The sequence below is a fragment of the Triturus cristatus genome, chromosome 7 (assembly GCF_964204655.1).
Source record: "Triturus cristatus chromosome 7, aTriCri1.1, whole genome shotgun sequence".
NCBI classification, from domain to species: Eukaryota; Metazoa; Chordata; class Amphibia; order Caudata; family Salamandridae; genus Triturus; species Triturus cristatus.
In genome coordinates, this window is record NC_140590.1 from 83,603,584 (window position 1) to 83,622,416 (window position 18,833).

The window sequence follows — 18,833 nt, forward strand, 5'->3', positions numbered from 1 at the left end:
AAAAATAACTGCAGGTACTCATTAAAATGAGCTAGAGGTTTAGTCAGGGGGCGGAGCTAAAGGCCAGACATGATGATACTTAACGAATTCTATATTAATTGCAGCACATACCAAAACACATGAGAAATGTGTTTATATAAACAAAGCAAGTTAACTTATTACACAAAATGAAAGAGAAATGCGATAATATGTTAACATTTCCTTTTTTTTTGCAATAGTTGCACCTTTTTAATGTCATACTGTTAATTGCTGTTTGGCACAATACTATATATTTTTGAGCATGCGAGTAGGAAGAAACTGAAAATACCCCCATTTCAAACAAAAGATCTTATTGCACCAAGCAAATGAAGCAAACAATCATGACCCTCGCCAGAGGAAATCTCTTGTCTCTTCCATCGATCTATCCATTCATCCTTTCATCCTTCCATTTAACTGCTGATGTCCACCAGTTAACCTTTACATTCTATCCTCTATTCAGTCTTTCATCAATCATTCAGTTTTTCACCATTCCGTCTATCCACCCTTCATATCCAAACCTATCCATCCATATCCACACCTATCCATTCATCCTTTCACTCATCCATCTCTTTATCCACCTTTTCCCTCATCAATCAATCCATTCGCTCATCCATCCATCAACCATTTCACTCTTTTATTCCATCCACCTTTTCATTCCATCCACCCTTTCACTCAATCCCTCCTTTCACTTATCCATCATCCACCCTTTCATTCATCCATCCAATATTTCACTTATCCACTCATCATCCTCCCTTTTAGCCAATCCTCCACCCTCTTTCACCCATGCATGCTTTCACTCATCCATCCATCTATTCATCCATACATCCAGACACCCACCCTTGCTCACTCATCCATCCACTCACTCACTCACCCACCCACCAACCCTTTTTTTTCCTTATTTATGAATCTTTGTCGCCGAGCAGACATGTACACACAAAGTGCCACCCATTTCCTTTAGAATACCTCCTGAGAGTGTCTTGATTCTCTCTCTCTCACAAAAACAGGAATACAAATGCAGGCAAACACACAAACATAGCAGACACACAAGGGCAGAGATGACATGAGCACCAGTTACATTACAGAAAGTCACATTATTTTTTGTTTTAGGCCTAGGATAATTAAGTCATTTGCTCAGAATCACAGGCTGTTGAGCTGAAGCTGGGACTCAAACCTATTTTCATAGTTGCTTGTTAGGCAGCTCTGACCGGCCCTAACATTACAGCCTCTCAATTTTCCTATCTGGGAAAGATGCCTCACAGCCTATGCAAGCATAACCCCCCCAACAAGGCCTTGAAGACACTGGAGCGAAGGTGCTAACCACAGGCACACAGCAAGTCCAATTCACTAACTCTCCCCCTTTCCCAGCAAACTATAGCTTCAGGGCGCTAGCCTGGTCAGGGAGCAGGGAAGAAAAGCAGAGAGACCCTTAGGCACCATCCCATCGCCCAATGTCCGCCTTCCCATTCAGATGCTGGGTAGCCCCGCCCCTCCCGCAGACTCGTACTGAGAGCTGCATTCATCTCGGTGTCATGCTGTAATTAGATTTGTGGGGTAGGGGATAGGCTCACAATCCCACGCCTACAGTGTAATTGACTGGGCAGGGTCTGATTGGACCCTTAACTTTTATTCACAGAGAGCCACGGGGCATTCACAACCCTAAACAGCCCTTAAGTGATGCAAATGAGCCGCTGCTGGATTGCTCAGCAGCGGCTCAATTCAGAGGCACACACTGCCCCTCCCTCCATCCTGCCTTCTCTTTTTCGGCAGCCGAGCAGAGCACTTTCTGCGCAGCACAGTCTCCAGTGTCATCGAGCCTGCACTGCCTGACTTTCCCCTGAGTACCGGTACTGTCTTTGGCGAAGGAAAAGTTCCGGTACTCAAAGGGAGAAAAATAAAAAGTGGCGGTACTCCGTACCGGTGAGTACCTGCCCATTTAAAGCACTGAGGGGTAATCTATAATCCAGGGCGCAAATTTAAATGGCAAACTAATACGGACAGGCAGGGGAGTGACAAATGGACAGAGACGTGACTGCATGTATTCTTTGCCTGCACACAGGGACCAAGATTCACAAAGGTTTTGCTGCGAGTTGGTGTGACAGTATACTCCTGACTTACGCCTGAATTTCTGGAGTACTCCCGGAGTACTCCAAGAGTACAATCACAGCAAAGGCTTTGTGAATCTGGTCCTTTTGCTTTAAGGTGTTGGTCCCTGTCATTCGTAGCGCTCTGTCTAGAACCCGTGACTATACCCGTCCCGCCCCTTCGGTAATCTCAGCTCGTGATCGCCTCCGACTGCCATTGTGATTTTGGGGCAGGTAAAGATTTCAACATGCCTCCTAATCCAGATGTGTACATTGCCATTCGAAGTGTGTGAATCTAAGCCACAAAAACGTGGTTACTCGACTTTCTCAAAGGCAGTGGACCTGTGCTGGAGTGAGGGTGGAGGGTGGGGAAGGGAGGGACCCTGTCGAAGGATTTCATGTTATGGAAGTGATTCTGAACGGCTGAGTTGACTTTCCATTCCAGTGGTTTGACCCCGGGTCACCCGTGCCCCGTTCTCTCTTGTGCCTCCGATCCTAGAATGCCACTGGGCAGCGCCTCTATTAGAGACACCAATGCTGTCGGTACTGGGCTTCTATGGCGCCACATGGTGGCCCCAGGGCAATCCCTGTCTCCATATGAAGCCTTAGGGCGGATTGCTCCAGTTTCTTTTCAGGATCAGGTATCTAAAGATTGGAGATGATGCGGAACACAACAGCCTACTCTCATGCCAGGAGACCCCTCGCTGCCTTTCTACGGCTTGAAGCGAGCGTGCATGTGCTTGGCAAGCTCGGCGATGACGTCGGCAGCCCTGCCTGCCTGCCACATTCTGGCCTGTCGAAGCATGGCTGAACAAGCTTTGGCATGGCCAATAGGTCTCGCCTTTGGGACCTTATAAGTGTTTAGTTATCCAGCACAATATACTTGGTGCAACAACATCAACTGTTGAATGGCTAAACACTTATAAGGTCCCAAAGGCGAGACCTATTGGCTATGCCAATGCTTGTTTTAGTAGATAGGGATTTGTTTCATAAACCATGGATGGTTGCATGGGAACACCCAAACACCACTTGTGGAATGCACCCTTGGCGCTAAGTAATTCAAAACAGCGCTAGGCGCTCCTTTGCACTACTGTCAAGTGAATTTTCAGTGCAAAACACGTTTTGTGTTGGAAAGTAAATTGAAAAAAAAAAAGATTTTCCATTGATTCGCATCACATGACACAACATCTTAGTAAATATACCCCACAGTGTGCCAGCGCAAGGAGGCAGCAGAAATGCACCATATCTTTGTAGATATGATGCATTTCCACTGTTTCTCTTTCAAACTACAGAGAGCAGCAACTTTGCTTGCTGCCCCGCGCTCCATGAAACATTAGTAAACCTGCCCCTAAGTTCATGAGTTCATATCCAGGTTAGATCACCTCAGCCTTCCTCCTTTCTGAGGTGGGAAAAATCTCTTTTTACAATGCCTTGAACGCAGCATATTCAAGTTCCGGGATTTCCTTTCGCACAATAACCACTCCAACGCTGAATGTTATGGTGAGAGGCCATTTATTAGGACAGGGTTGACAATAATTAACCAATAACTTATCGACAAACCCAAACGTCATGTCTTTCATCCATCATCCATCCCACACTCCAGTTACTCTCTCGCGCTTCACTCAGCGATCTCATTCCTTATTCCATTCGCTTCCACACTTATCTTTCAACCTCCTCCAGCATCTCCAGCCATCGCACTCTTGCATCCCGCACCCCCATCATGCACCTGTATCCCCGTCCCCAGGGGGGGTAAGTATGCCTGTCATAGACTCCCCACCCCTCCACAGTACTGCCAACCAGGAAACCCCCATAGGGCTGTTACCTGCCCAACTCACGTTCAGTGCACCTTTCGCTCTCAAACCCGGCGGCACCAAATGGACTCGTTCCACAATTTACTGATGACATCTCTCATTTCCATCATGTAATATGCATTACCTATGTGCGAAATGTGCACCCCATCATCGAGAAAAAGCAATGGCTCTTCCAGCCGCAAACCCACGTGTGCAATTACCTTGATCCCTGCGTTCCCACAAAAAACTCTCGTTGCGCGGTTCAATTTCCTTCGCACTTTTTCAACTGCAGTTCCCTTTAGAGCTCCCCTCCAGATTCTCCTTGGTACAAACTCTGTCTAAACAATACATGCGCCCGCAAGATTGCTCTTCATGGCCTCCAAGTCACGTTGCATCAAATGTAACAGGGACACACCAGACTGCTTTATTAAGTCATTTTCTCCCAGATCAATCACCAACATGTCCGGGCAACCTCTTTGGGCCACCTTCTTTGTAAGCCAGGGCAACAACGCCCCCCCAGCGCATCCCACTCTTCCCCCACCAGTGCACCTTGTGGTGGCTGCTGCGCAGGCCCAGGCTACGGCCGTATACCTGCCAGTCTGCGCACTTCAATGCCCAATGTACAAACGAGTGCCCGACAATCCAGGTAACCATCTTGGCTCCCGGGCCCCACGCAACCTATGAAGTAATACAAGTGTTAATACAAACTGCGCCACAAATCCAACAAAGCCTTCGCTGGTGCCTCCCACCATCCAATCTGGACTTATTTTCGCACATAGCGTTCGCAGCAGCAAGATCTCCACCGCCCAATCTGCCGTATCTTATCCCAGGACCATCCCATGCGCGCCGCCGCCGTCGCTGCTCCAATGCAAAAGGAATGCGTACCATACCTAGCGGGATCCCTGCCCAAATGCCTCAAGCCATTCGCAACACAGTCAGCAACTGATACGCCGTCACACACTTCTGCGAAACAGGACAAAAAATCTCACCAGACACACTCCATGCCTGCTGACAAAAACCTCTCCACTCTATCACCGGGCACGCCCCCGCAACCCTGGTCAAGTTTTAGCAGGACCCAACCAAATCCCCAAACATGTCCCATCCAGTCACACATCATCATACACTCTCCCCTCTCACCCTCGGGCACCCAACAACTCTGACACCCGGAAAGCACCAAAGAACATCCATATCATACATAAACAGAACAAAGCAACCTTGTGCTCATCATAACAACATTGCGGCAACTCCGCAAACAAAAGGTCAAATGTAATCGCTTCCCTAGGAGCCTCACCCCCCCTTCACTCCGCTTCTGACCCCAACCTTTCAACGTCCTGCTCAACAACTCGCTCTTGGCTGGATCATAACCCATGTACAACGTGCTGTAAAAATAAATTCCTGCCAATTTGCCCCCAATCGTCGTCTGGGACAACCCCCTGTCAATCCAATCCAAAACAAAACGTAGAGCTCCCTGTTCACAGTCCTGCCATGACATGAGCCACGTCTCACTGGTCCATCCCTGAAATGCTCCGAATTCAGAACACGCCAATCTGTAAGTGCGCCTTGTAGATTCAGATATGGATTTTTCGACGAGGCCCACCACTCTCACTCCCCCCAAGCCCAGATGCCGTCCAGCACCTTGGTCTTGCAAGCATTCACTCCGGGCGCCAGGCGTCTGAAACGCTGCCACGGGGAATGAGACAATGTATCCGCCATGTCATTGTTTGCTCATGGGACATGTTGCGCGTGAAACAGTCACAGGCATTGCAACATAAAACTTCGCAACAAGCTCAGCACCCACAGGTCTCTTGCTTTCTGGTTATTCACCAAGTCCACTACCATCCTGTTGTCCACATGGAACAATACTGACATGTCCTGGAACTCCGCGTCCCACACCTCTAACGCGACCAACAGTGGGAAAAATTCTAAGAAAGCAATACTCCTGCCCTGTTTCAACCAATGTCCTGGCCACTGCTCTGCACACCACCTCCCGTCCCAGAAGATCCCAAAACTGGAAGCCCTTGCGGCGTCAGAGAAAAGTTGCACCTGCCAAACTATCTTGTTATCCACAAAGTCCAGTGACACACCATTGAAGTCCGACAAAAACATCTGCCACACTCGAAGGTAAGCCCTGACCCCCAACGAGATCCGGACCCTGTGAAGTCCACCCTGCACGCAAAGTTAGGGAAACTCAGGAGTCGCTGCACTGACCAAAAATCGATCTTTTTCTCACTAATCACATGCAGCAGGAAAGCCTGCATGTCTGTCACCTTCTGTTCCGGTAACCTGGCCACTCACGCAACCAAATCCAACTCAATGCCCAAGAATGACAAACTGCAGTTGGGCCCAGCTATTTTCTCAGGAGTCAATGGAACCCCGAAATCATGCGCCAGAACCTGAAAGTGTCAAAGAGCTCTATCGCACCCAGACTGAGCTCTCCCGACAAACAGAAAAGCGTCCAAGTAATGAGATACCGCACGATGACCACTCCTGTCTGTGAATGCCCACTGCAAAAAAGAGCTGAACGCCTCAATTAACGCGCAGGAAATGGCCCAACCCATGTGCAAAACCTTGTCAACAAAGATGGCACCCTCAAACTGCATCCCCAGTAACGAGAAGTCTGCTGGGTTTATGGGAAGGAGGCAAAAGGCCGAATTTATGTCACACTTTGCCAATTCTGCGCCCTGCCCGCACACGCGCACCAAACTGATTGCGTCAACAGAAGCGTATACAACTCTGGAATCCTCCTCGGCAATGTAATCATTCACAGACCTCCCCTCCGGCCAGGACAAATGATGGTTCAGCATGAACTCCCCCGGCTTCTTCTTGGGCACCACTCCCAAAGGTGATATGATCAGGTCAGGGACAAGCCAGTGATCAAAGGGGCCAACTATCCTGCCTTCCACCACCTCCTTCTGCAACTTAGCCTCAGCAACACTTGGCAATTCTTTTGCAGACCTCAAATTCTCCACCCATCTTTGCTCCCAGGGGCCCTGGTAACCCACCCGAAAACCCTCTGTGAAACCCCAATGGATCCTCCGCGCGGCCTCTCTGTCAGGATATCGTGAGAGCCTCGGACCCATGGCCCCAACCCTAACCGTTGTAGGAGGCCTTAGGCCCAACTTGCCCCCATCCCTTGTTAACTTGCCACTGCTCTGAGGGCGTGGCCAACGTGAAACATTGCTTGAGAGGGTGGCGTCCGCCACACTTGGAGACCTCGTGCTTAAATTTGCAGGGGTGCCACGTGCAGAAACCCTTGTTGAAGTTCCAACATGCGCCTGTACTAAACCCCGTGGGCTTGGGCGACTGGCCTGTTGACCCAGAGTAATTGCTCTGACTTCGTGCTCCGGTGTACGAGCTCTGCCCTCTCGTCCCAGTCTGGGCGGGACGCGATTGACAAGGCCCGTAAGTGACTGGCAAGCCACTGGCCGTGTGCGTGGATGCCGACGACTGAGTGGAGGACATCCACTGCATCCAGAGCTCTTGATCAACTTCCCCCCATGGCTTATCTGGATTGACACTAATCCTGGCCCTAAACTCCTCATCGTAACTGAGCCAAGCGAAACCCCCGAAATGCATCTGAGCCTTTCGAATGATGTACATATATTTAAGCAACGTGATTGCCCGATCCAAATGTTTCTCACAATATATACTCGCATAGATCAAAAATGCCGATGTCCAGTTCTCCATGTTAACCGGCACCCGCGAGCGCCTCGTCAATTCCCATTTCTCTTCCTTAGAGCCCTCCTTGGCCTGTATCTCCCTATGCAAGAACTTGAATACATCCACATATTCGTGTTTCCAAATTCTGGACTTCGTTTTTTCCAACAAATGTGACCCCAGTGCCATCGCCAACCCCATATACGGTAATTTCTTATGGTGTTTGTCCTCTCCCTTGTCATCCTTCCCCTCCTGGTCGTCAGTCTTGTCCGTCTGGATGCCTGTGCCTACCAATTACTTGCCACCACCCACTGACTCCACTGCCGCTTTAGCAGGCGCACCTGGGTCCCTTACTGACCCCTCCCCCACACCCCCTGACCAGCAGGCTTTTTTCCATCCCCCTTTAGGGCCATCATCCCACGCGACCCACCAAGCACCCTCACCTGATAGATTCGGAGGCACCTCCCGGTCCTTTCCTAGGGCGTTAACCGTCTTCTGGTTCGCCTTCTTGGTCCCGCTGGTGCTGGCCTGTGCAGTCTGTAAAACACTAAGCCTTCCTGTTGCCGCCTTTGGCCTCCCCCAATCCCCACTGTCATGCACTTCACCCTCTTCCAGCTCATCACTCCCCTCATCATAATCCAGTTGTTCCTCTTGCTCAACCTCAACCAGCACTTCCAGCACCTCATGCACCACTCTCTTTAGACCTTTTCCTTTCACACCAGGCACAAAATCACACTCCGGCACTGTTGATGCCCCCACTCTCGGTGGAGGCCAGGCTGCTGCGGACACCCCTGCAGCTTCCACCCAGCATCTAGGAGCCGTCTTGCCCCCCGCCGGCCCACCCATGCCTCTACCAGCCTCCACCGCTGGCTTGTGGCCACCCCAGGCTGTTGGAACCTGAGGGGGCCCCTGCGCTTTCAGGTCTCTGAGCCATCGCACCCATCCCTACCACTAACGTGGGCCCCACCTCATCTACCCAAACCCACTTGCCTCGGGTCCCTTGGCCCCTCGACCATACCCAGGACCTGCATCACCCACCAAAAAGGGGACTGGGGGTCCAGCCCCCCTCTTCCACCCCCCTATCCCCCCATCCCTGGCTGCACTCAAAATAATGCGACGTTGGTCACGTATTTTCTCCTCCATGGACATTTCTGTCCACCTGGGCAGAATGGGCAGGAACTGCTGCTCATTAGACCTCCCTGTCCCGGCCCCAAAAGGGCCTGGCACGCTGTCCCTGGCTGCTTCCCCCTGTCTCTGCTTGTAGCTGGCCTTACCTGCCCCCCCGCCACCACGTGGGGCAGGTTCCCTAACACCACCCCTGGAGAGGTCGATGGGCACCTCTTCCCCAAACCTCTCCCCCTCTAACTCACCACCCGAGAGCATGAGTTGAAAATCCTCGGCCACGGGCTCCTCCCAGTCTGTGCCTTCCTCCCCCCCTCCTAATTATCTAGCGCATATGCCCCGGCCTCAGCATCCCTGCCCTTCTGACCCCGCAGCTGTGAAAAGCCAGGTGCATCCGCGGAAACCGCCACCTCCGCCACGCACTGCTGTGGTGGAACACTCACGCCCCTCCCCCCCCGGTCCTGGCAGCGCAAGGGGTGCGGCTGCATCTCCCTGCCAGCGCGGAGGCAGACTCTTCCGCAGCCCTCCGCGCTTCCCTGTCTCGCCCTGCACAAGGCCCCGGCCCCGCCTAGACATACCTCGATGTGGTGGTGGCGGCTCCTCCTGGCATGCCACCACCACTGCAGCAACCCCAGCCGACGCCGATCGAGGCATACGGGCCATCCCGACCCACGCCTCCTCCAAGACCCTGGGCCGCAGGAGATCCGCTCTCCCCGCACGGCCCGGGACCTGCAGCGCAGTGTGGACCGTCTCTGGCGCTGCCATCGTCTCCTCATGAAGCGGTGCTCACACTGGTGGACAATTTGGTAAATGCTGCCTGAATACGATGCACCAGGACACCGGCTGCAACGTTGCAAACCGCCCAACCGACAAGTTGGGCCTACGAATCCTAACTCGCCCTAACTACGCTATCAATTTGAAAACTAGACCCTTCCCTAATGGCGCTGACGGCAGGAAGAGGCTGAAAACTCCTCACCTGCCCTCCTTATACCCTAATCCTAACCCCACCCTTAACCCAACCCCCTAACCGCAACCTTAGCTCTGTCCATCCGGTCTTGCGCGAAAACCCCGGGGGAAGACTGGTCTGCCGACCCTGCTTCCACCGAGGGCCGAATTCAGGCTCGTTAGTCCGATTGTTTAAGTTGAAATGAGCCAGGGCTACAGTTCTACAATGAATTATGCCTGCAGCTTTACACGTGCACTTTTAATTGCGCAAAGTGTCATGCGCACAAGAATGACCAGCCGCGCAACGTTTAATTTATGATGAGGCAGCCGCCGAGCGTAACGTAAGTTACGTAACTCCCAGCATCCGAGATGGATCGGATGTGTGGAGTGCAAAGTGGCTGCTGGCTCCGCGACTGCTGCGGGGGGGCTGTGTTACGCCCCTGCTCTGAAGTGACAAAACCAGTATTCAGAGCTGTCATCTGAACATGTCAACGAAAGTAAAACTTGCCTCTGCACACAGACCTGTCCCATTTCAGTAGGGCAAGCTTAGAATTGGGGTGCTGTGTCTACAGGGTGTGACAGGGCTCAAGTTCCGGGGCTGTGATGTTTTGGTAGTTCAAGGTAGGATGCCACGGGTGGGGCAGCGGTGTTGATGTCGGTTGTGGGACAAAGGTGTTTGGGGGTAGTATGCCATTGTGCAGGCTGCTTATGGTGGGGACAGCAGCCTTCTTCTTCTGTTCTCAGCTTGGCCTAGGAGTTAGAGAGTTATCACAAAGGTATATATAACAACATGAACCTATGCTTTAGTTTAAAAATGTCAATGCACAGCACAGTAATAACTTAGGGAATAGTTAGCATTTTAAAGCTCAAAGCTAAGCAAAACTAATGAGTTTGACTAAAACAAAGTACCATGGAAGGTTTTCTGCAGAATATCTATAGGGAAAAATATCATCTGACATACATTTTGTGGCCTATGTGTCCTTTAAAACAATATCGCTCCACTTGATGTAGAGTTTGTATTACTAAATCCAATGGAGTGAGATTTTAGGTTTTAGGCCTTGATACTGCACAGGGTATACAGGTGTGCTGTAGAAAGGCGATTCTGTGCCACAATGTTTGCCTTTTAATGACACAAAATGTACTAATCCAGGCGGCAGTAGCCTGGAAGGCTTTCCTTTGTCCTGTCTAAGGTTTAGCAAGTTCTGTAAACTTAACTATGTCTTCAACTACCTTTAACATTAGTTCCTGGCTGTTACTTTGTTAACATTAACGGTGTCTTGTGAGGTTACTAATGAAAGTACAAATAACTTCACAAAGGGCCCCTGGATGACTGTGGTTTGCAAATGCATTTTCTGAGCCCACCCAGGTGCCTAGTGGAGCTGCTCAACACTTTCTAACAATAAAAAAAATATATATATTCAAACACTGATCTATGACTATGAGAAGAAAGAACGACCAACCATCATCACATCCAGGCACTGAAATGTTTTCTCTCTTTTTTCTTCTCCAGGAAATGCCCTCTCGTGCCAACAATGTGTTAGCACTACTGCTTCGACCTGCACAGGGACTTCACAGACCTGCACTTTCCCAGCTAACACCTGCCTTTCTCTGCTCACTGAGAGCAGCGATGGTAAGTTTACATTTAAAAAACGAACTAGTCGCTTGTGTCACCGGTGGCCGGTGGGTGGCGCTACATGTGAACTCTGAGGCTGGAAGTCTGACTCTGTCGCGGTAGATGGTCCAGAGGTGAACTGGGATGAAAGTGTCTGGCGTGAGTGCCCTAAGGGAGGTTCTACAGGGGGCTTGTCTGAGTGCTCAGAGGCGCAAGAGGAAGCAACGTGACCCTAATTCCGACTCAAGTTAGGCCAAACATGACACCAGGGAGAAAAACATGGCTCCGTGTTTGTGGGGAAAGCCCCATCACATGGCATCCAATTTATTTACTACTGCCGTTTCTCTGCACCTGTGACACCATTTACTTCTTTCAGAAATGCTTCTGTCCATTTTTGAAAAGAGTAAATAAAGCGGCTTCCTGATTAGCCAGGTCAGGCACTGGGCAATTTCCCAAGAGCCCGGGAGGCTGGTTTTGGTCAGGTGCGGCTGCTGCTTTCTCGACTCTCTAGACCCCAAGTTGCAGGGGGTATGTTCAGGTTGTGGGTTGGGGTGTTACATCCCCCTAATAAAGGTATCTTCTGAAAAATAGTCGGGAAGTGGAGGCACTTTACTTGCCTGGATCAAATAATTTCTGGTTGTTCTCGGGAATACGCTGTCAATCATGGAGTTCCTTAGGGATCGACGCTGAGCCCCACGCTTTTTAATATCTATCTACAACACCTTGCGGCGGTGGCAAAAAACCAAGGACTGTCATTAGTATCTTATGCTGATGACAATCAGCTGGTTATCTCCTCCAACAACTGCCACCATTCCCTAATCAAATCCTAGGAGGATATACTGGCTGTAGCAGACTGGATGTCAGCCAATTGTCTGAAGCTTAATGCCAGCAAATCCGAAATCTTGTTGTTAAGTAAAGATACCCATTTATGTACAGACTAATGGTGGCCGAACGCGCTGGGTTCTGCGCCTTCCCCCAAGAAGATTGTAAAAAATCTGGGCTTATGGGTGGACAGTGCCTGTTTTGCAGTTCTACGCAGACTTAAGCGTCTAATAGGTTTTTTGACCCACAAACACGCCAGATCATTATCCAATCTACGATCTTGTCCAGATTCGAATATTGCAACTCCTTGTATCTAGGCACCAACAAATCTGGGATACAGCGCTTGCAGAGGATTCAAAATGCAGCAGCGGGCACTCTCTTTGCACTCCCTAAATCTTGTCAAGTATCAAAACTCATCCCCAAATTACGGTGGCTGCCAGTGGACAAGAGAAGTCATTTCAGGACCCTATGCTTTGGCCACAAAATTTTAATCCACCAAGCGCCTCCTAATCTATCTGATCTTCTCTTGCCGTATACACGGCGCCGCACTCTCCGCTCAGCGGATCTGCACCTCGCATATGTCCCCCGAGTTAAAAGAGCAAGAGCTGGGGGATGCTTTTTCAGGGCTATGGCAGCACTCTGGAACTCCCTACCTGCGACTATCAGGAGTATTCAGAATGATCTGGCTTTTAGAATGCCCATAAAAACCTGGCTCTTCCCGGTCTAGTCCCTGCCTCCCGTTTTCTTTCCACCCTGCAAGGTTATGTCTGGAGTTTAGCGCTGAGATGCCCCGTTGCTGAGGCAGCCATGCGCTTTACAAATCTAATAACATAACATAACATCCCGCTGATTTGAGGTGACCTGAAATTGTTCAAAATGTCAAGCTCGTATGACTGTGATGGTTAGTAAGGTATTCAGGAGCACTGGCAGGAGCTCTGGGTGGTGCCAGTGACAGTGGACACCTGAGAAATACCTTGGGCATTGAAGCTTATTCTTTTTTTTGTTTTACTCATTAAGCACAGTTGCCAGCAAGGCAACGGTCTGGAGCAGTGACCATTACTCGATCTTACGCCAGCCATAGAGAGCAACCTGCAGCTGCGGCTCCTCCACAGTGGTACAAGGGTTAACCTGAGTTTCAACCCGTGATGTGTGCTTTGCATGTAGCAAGCTTATTTAATTCTGAGCTCACCCTGTAGCCTTTGAGGACCATCAGAAGCAAGAGAGAAACAGTCTCTGCATGCTGTGGTTCTGTAAACTGATTGGGCAGGTGACACAGGCTTTCAGTGGACTCTTAGCCAGTGCTTAATTTGTGCCAGTGTTTTTCACTGCTTGGCACCAGCACTTATTTATAAGCACTGGTAATTATTTAGCAGATTTGAGCACAAGGTTGCGGCATCTGTCTACTCTTCAATAAAGCATGTACTTAAAAATGATACAACTAGCACTTCTAGGTCTTCCCTGTGGTTTGAGGTGACCTGAAATAGTCCAAACACCTTGGGTATGAGCACTTTGTTCTGTTTTTTAACAAACGTAGCATGGCTGTTAGCAAAGCATTAGTACTTATAGGCTATCGAAGCCAGCTGTATTGCACAGTCGGGTTGAGAAACGGCAAAGGGTACCAGTCACTTACTGGGAGCCTAACTATGATGCTCATACTGAGAGCAGCATCTGGATTGGTAGTCCTGCCAAGTACCACGCAACTGGCATTATACTAATGCATTGTAGTGTGGTGCTCCACATCACAGCGCTGAAATGCATTGTCATGCATTTGCATAGTGTCTCAGCCTCATTGAAGCACTGGCTAAAACTGTAATATCAAGGTGTGGTAGCTAGCAGCGTGCCGCCCATGCCGTGTGCACGTTGCTCGTGCCAGCTTGGTGCTTGCAGCTGAGCTATGGCTGCTGGAAGCCAGCTCACTGCTACATTATATCTGAGGTGGCACTTTGATCATGGCGCTCCACTCGCATTGCTGCCCCAGCCTGCTTCTCGCACCGGCATGGGCCGTCGGCTGCAGTTAAATATCCAGACATGCCAACCCTCCCGATTCAGGCGGGAGACTACCGATTTCAAGGATAGTTTCCCGCCTCCCGATTCCTGCAAGCAAAAACCCGATTCCTCGGGGGTTTCAGCCGACAGGACTTAGTATTGTGTAACGTGCTAATTTTTCCAGCAATACTCAGAGTGGCGATGCAGGGTCTCTAGAAGGGGTGAAAATCCAACAAAGCCTCATTAACAAGCGAATGGTCTTTTAAAGACCTGTGAAGTACTCGGGGGCGGCTGTGTGCGTGTGCCCGGGAAGTTGTTTCAGCCCAGGCTGACCTCACACGGGGGCTGTGGGGTGTGTATGCACTGCCAGCAACTTGCCAGGCCAGTGCACAACACTTGCATCACCCTCTCTCTGCCTGCCATTGCGCTCCATGCTTCTGAAAAGTAAGAAAAAAACGTGCATTTGCGTTTCAAATGTCCAGTCCTGCAGCCGCACACTTCCAAAGCCCATACATGACAGTCTCCTGATTCAAGCTCCCATTCTCCAGATTTTTTTTTTTTAAATCTTCCACTTTGCTCCTCTGAAATGTTGGCATGTATGAATATCGTATGTGACCTACGCTGAATTCAATCATAGCCAAGCCTCATGTCACTGAGGCATTGACCCGCAATGACAGTGGCCACCCAGGAACACAACACAAACTAAGAAAGAGGTGAGGTTGTCTTATAGTCACCTATGAATTACTGGTGAACTGTGCCCCTAACTTAAACATTGTTGCTTCTGAAAGGCCTAACTGCTGCCTTTGTTTGGTGCTGCTCCATTGTGGGCTTCAGCAGGCAGAGTTTTCTGGATTTCTGAGGGCGTCAGGATGCCAGAAAAATGGCTCTGCACATCAAATACATCCTGGTGGTTTAACCGTGGCATGAGGGTATGAAGCAACAGCCAGCGTGAGGGTTTTGGGGTTGCCCGAAATATGCAGAGGCTTTATGGCCTGTCCAATGACTGTGTCTGCTTTGGTGGGTTGTTAGTGGTGTCCTGCATGAGGGTGAGTCAGACAGAACACTCACTGGACAGCAGCAGATTCACCAAAGACAGCCCTGGACTAAGGAGGCGGGTGCTTCCATGGCACCCAGCCTAAACCTGCCACACAGAGCCCACTGCAGGCTCATGGTTCCCATGCTCGCAATTCTAAACCTTCGCACCTCACAGTGTCTCTAGCCCCTTGCCATGGTCAAAACAGCTGTAGGTCCAAGCTAGTAAATCCATGATTCTCCACTCTCTGCATTTGAGGTAGGGGTGATACCTTGCAGGCACCGTGTCTTGGGCCACATGGTGAATTTGTAAGGCTGCTGGCAGACATACCAGAAGCAGATGGGGGAGAGCTCAGCACAGAGATATGGTTGTATGGCCCAAAGCAGGGTGGCATCCTGTTCATTTGACACACAAAAGGCTTGGCAGTTCTGAACAGCTGCAGTGCCTGCCCTCTGTTACTGAGTACTGTAGTCAAGCAGTCTGTGTCCGGTTACTGCCCTTTTATTTCTGGCGCTTTGCCGCTGTTTTAATATAGTAATTAGACTTTCTTGTTGCTCAAATGGGTGAAACGTCTGAAATTTATATGTTTCCCTTGTCTTCATTGCTTGATTTTGCTCGTGTGAAAGTGTCACTCATATTCGGTGAAATGCCACTCATAATTACAAGGAAAATATGAAAATGTCACACATAGCATTCTGAAACCTTGGCAGTTATGGATTGGGTAGGCCATGGACTTCCTCATACCTCTTCATCGAGCATGCTGGCGGCAGGAGAGCCAACATAAGGTAAGTGTTTTTTATTATTATTATTCCCACCGCCCCCTCCCCCTGCGTTGCCCTGCTAGTTTATTCCAGCAGCAGCCACCCCTGTTAACCTGTTTCTACATAATGCAAGCTGCTGGGCAGGGCCCTTTAAAATAAGGGGGAAGGATGTTGAGTGGCCCTGCAGAAGCCAGCAGATAAGTGCTTTTGTCTATGCTTTGTGATCTCTGTTTTCTGCCCATGAATTCTGGTATGAATGTTTTAGCTGCAGGTCATCTCTGCACTTAGTATTTCGCATAAACACAGTTAACAACTGTGACGCTCACAGGTGACAAGCAGAGCTACACAAATCCACCTTACACTATGTCACATTAACCTCTAAAAGCAGAGAGGAACTGAAGCTTAAATGTCATGGACAGAAAAAAGGTCTTATGCCCTTCATGTGGTAGAAGCTCTCAGCATCTTAGAACTGTTCAACAATTAATAATAGGGAGGGGTGATTGGATGGACAGTCATATTGACTGATGTCAGAAAGGAATCAAAGCAAGGAGAGACAACAATATCTGACCTGTACTGATAGCTGGAGGGGGATCTTTTTTGTTTCACATTCTTTATTGAGAAATCAGAGGAAAAATATATAACAAGCATTGCCATAGCCAATAGGTCTCGCTTTTGGGACCTTCTAAGTATTTAGTTATGCAACACAATTTCCTTGGAACAACCACATCAACTGTTGCATGGCTAAACACTTATAAGGTCCCAAAGGAGAGACCTATTGGCTACGACAATGCTTGGTGTGGTTGTGTGTGTGGTTGCGTAGGGTTGTGTGTGTGTGCGTGGTTGTGTGTGTGTGGTTTTGTGTGTGTGGTTGTGTGTGCGGTTGTGTGTGCATGTGTGTGGTTGTGTGTGTGGTTGTGTGTGTGAGTGTGGTTGTGGGTGTGGTTGTGGGTGTTGGTGCGGTTGTGGGTGTGGGTGTGGATGTGTGGTTGTTTGTGTGGTTGTGTGTGTGTGGTTGTGGTTGTGTGTGGTTGTGGTTGTGTGTGTGATTGTTTGTGTGTGTGTGGTTGTGTGGTTTTGTGGTTGTGTGGGTGGTTGAGTGTGTGGTTGTGTGTGCAGGTGTGTGCGTGTGTGGTTGTGTGTGTGGTTGCGTGGTTGTGTGTGTGTGGTTGTGTGTGTGGTTGTATGTGTGGTTGTGGTTGTGTGTGTGGTTGTGTGTGTGTAGTTGTGTGTGTGTGTGGTTGTGTGTGTGGTTGTGTGTGTGCGGTTGTGTGTGTGGTTGTGTGTGTGGTTGTGTGTGTGGTTGTGTGTGTGTGGTTGTGTGTGTGTGGTTGTGTGTGTGGTTGTGTGTGTGGTCATGTGTGTGGCTGTGTGTGTGTGTTTGTGTGTGTGGTTGTGTGTGTGGTTGTGTGTGTGGCTGTGTGTGTGGTTGTGTGTGTGTGTGTGGTTGTGGTTGTGTGTGTGGTTGTGTGTATGTGGTTGTGGTTGTGTGTGTGTGTGGTTGTGGGTATGGTTGGGTGTGGTTGTGTGTGTGTGGTTGTGGGTGGGGGTGTGGTTGTGTGTGTGTGTGTGTGGTTGTTTGTGTGGTTGTGTGTGTGTGGTTGTGTGTGGTTGTGTGTGTGGTTGTGTGTGTGGTTGTGTGTGTTTGTGTGTGTGTTTGTGTGTGTAGTTGTGTGTGTGTGTGGTTGTGTGTGTGGTTGTGTGGTTTGGTGTGGTTGTATGTGTGTGTGGTTGTGGTTGTGTGTGTGGTTGTGGGTATGGTTGTGTGGTTGTATGTGTGGTTGTGTGTGTGGTTGTGGTTGTGTGTGTGGTTGTGTGTGTGTGGTTGTGGGTGTGGTTGTGTGTGGGGTTGTGTGTGTGGTTGTGTGGTTGTTGTGTGTGTTTGGTTGTGGGTGTGGTTGTGTGTGTGTGTGGTTGTGTGTGTGTGGTTGTGTGTGTGTGTGTGGTTGTATGTGTGGTTGTGTGTGTGGTTGTGGTTGTGTGTGTGTGGTTGTGGTTGTGTGTGTGTGGTTGTGTGGTTGTGGTTGTGGTTGTGTGTGTGGTTGTGTGTGTGGTTGTGTGTGCGGTTGTGTGTGCATGTGTGTGGTTGTGTGTGTGGTTGTGTGTGTGAGTGTGGTTGTGGGTGTGGTTGTGGGTGTTGGTGCGGTTGTGGGTGTGGGTGTGGATGTGTGGTTGTTTGTGTGGTTGTGTGTGTGTGGTTGTGGTTGTGTGTGGTTGTGGTTGTGTGTGTGATTGTTTGTGTGTGTGTGGTTGTGTGGTTTTGTGGTTGTGTGGGTGGTTGAATGTGTGGTTGTGTGTGCAGGTGTGTGCGTGTGTGGTTGTGTGTGTGGTTGCATGGTTGTGTGTGTGTGGTTGTGTGTGTGGTTGTATGTGTGGTTGTGGTTGTGTGTGTGGTTGTGTGTGTGTAGTTGTGTGTGTGTGTGTGGTTGTGTGTGTGGTTGTGTGTGTGCGGTTGTGTGTGTGGTTGTGTGTGTGGTTGTGTGTGTGGTTGTGTGTGTGTGGTTGTGTGTGTGTGGTTGTGTGTGTGGTTGTGTGTGTGGTCATGTGTGTGGCTGTGTGTGTGTGTTTGTGTGTGTGGTTGTGTGTGTGGTTGTGTGTGTGGCTGTGTGTGTGGTTGTGTGTGTGTGTGTGGTTGTGGTTGTGTGTGTGGTTGTGTGTATGTGGTTGTGGTTGTGTGTGTGTGTGGTTGTGGGTGTGGTTGGGTGTGGTTGTGTGTGTGTGGTTGTGGGTGGGGGTGTGGTTGTGTGTGTGTGTGTGTGGTTGTTTGTGTGGTTGTGTGTGTGTGGTTGTGTGTGGTTGTGTGTGTGGTTGTGTGTGTGGTTGTGTGTGTTTGTGTGTGTGGTTGTGTGTGTAGTTGTGTGTGTGTGTGGTTGTGTGTGTGGTTGTGTGGTTTGGTGTGGTTGTATGTGTGTGTGGTTGTGGTTGTGTGTGTGTTTGTGGGTATGGTTGTGTGGTTGTATGTGTGGTTGTGTGTGTGGTTGTGGTTGTGTGTGTGGTTGTGTGTGTGTG

At 49.8% G+C, this 18,833-nt stretch overlaps 1 protein-coding gene across 1 annotated transcript in view; it reads left to right on the forward strand.

The window, feature by feature from the left end:
- The window catches only part of LOC146808879 (phospholipase A2 inhibitor and Ly6/PLAUR domain-containing protein-like), a 217,234-nt gene that overhangs the window by 8,451 nt on the left and 189,950 nt on the right, over positions 1-18,833 (forward strand). Inside the window, exon 2 of the mRNA XM_085615692.1 lies at positions 11,124-11,243. Within this exon, the coding sequence (XP_085471818.1) occupies positions 11,124-11,243 (120 nt within the window). The remainder of the gene's footprint in view (positions 1-11,123; positions 11,244-18,833) is intronic.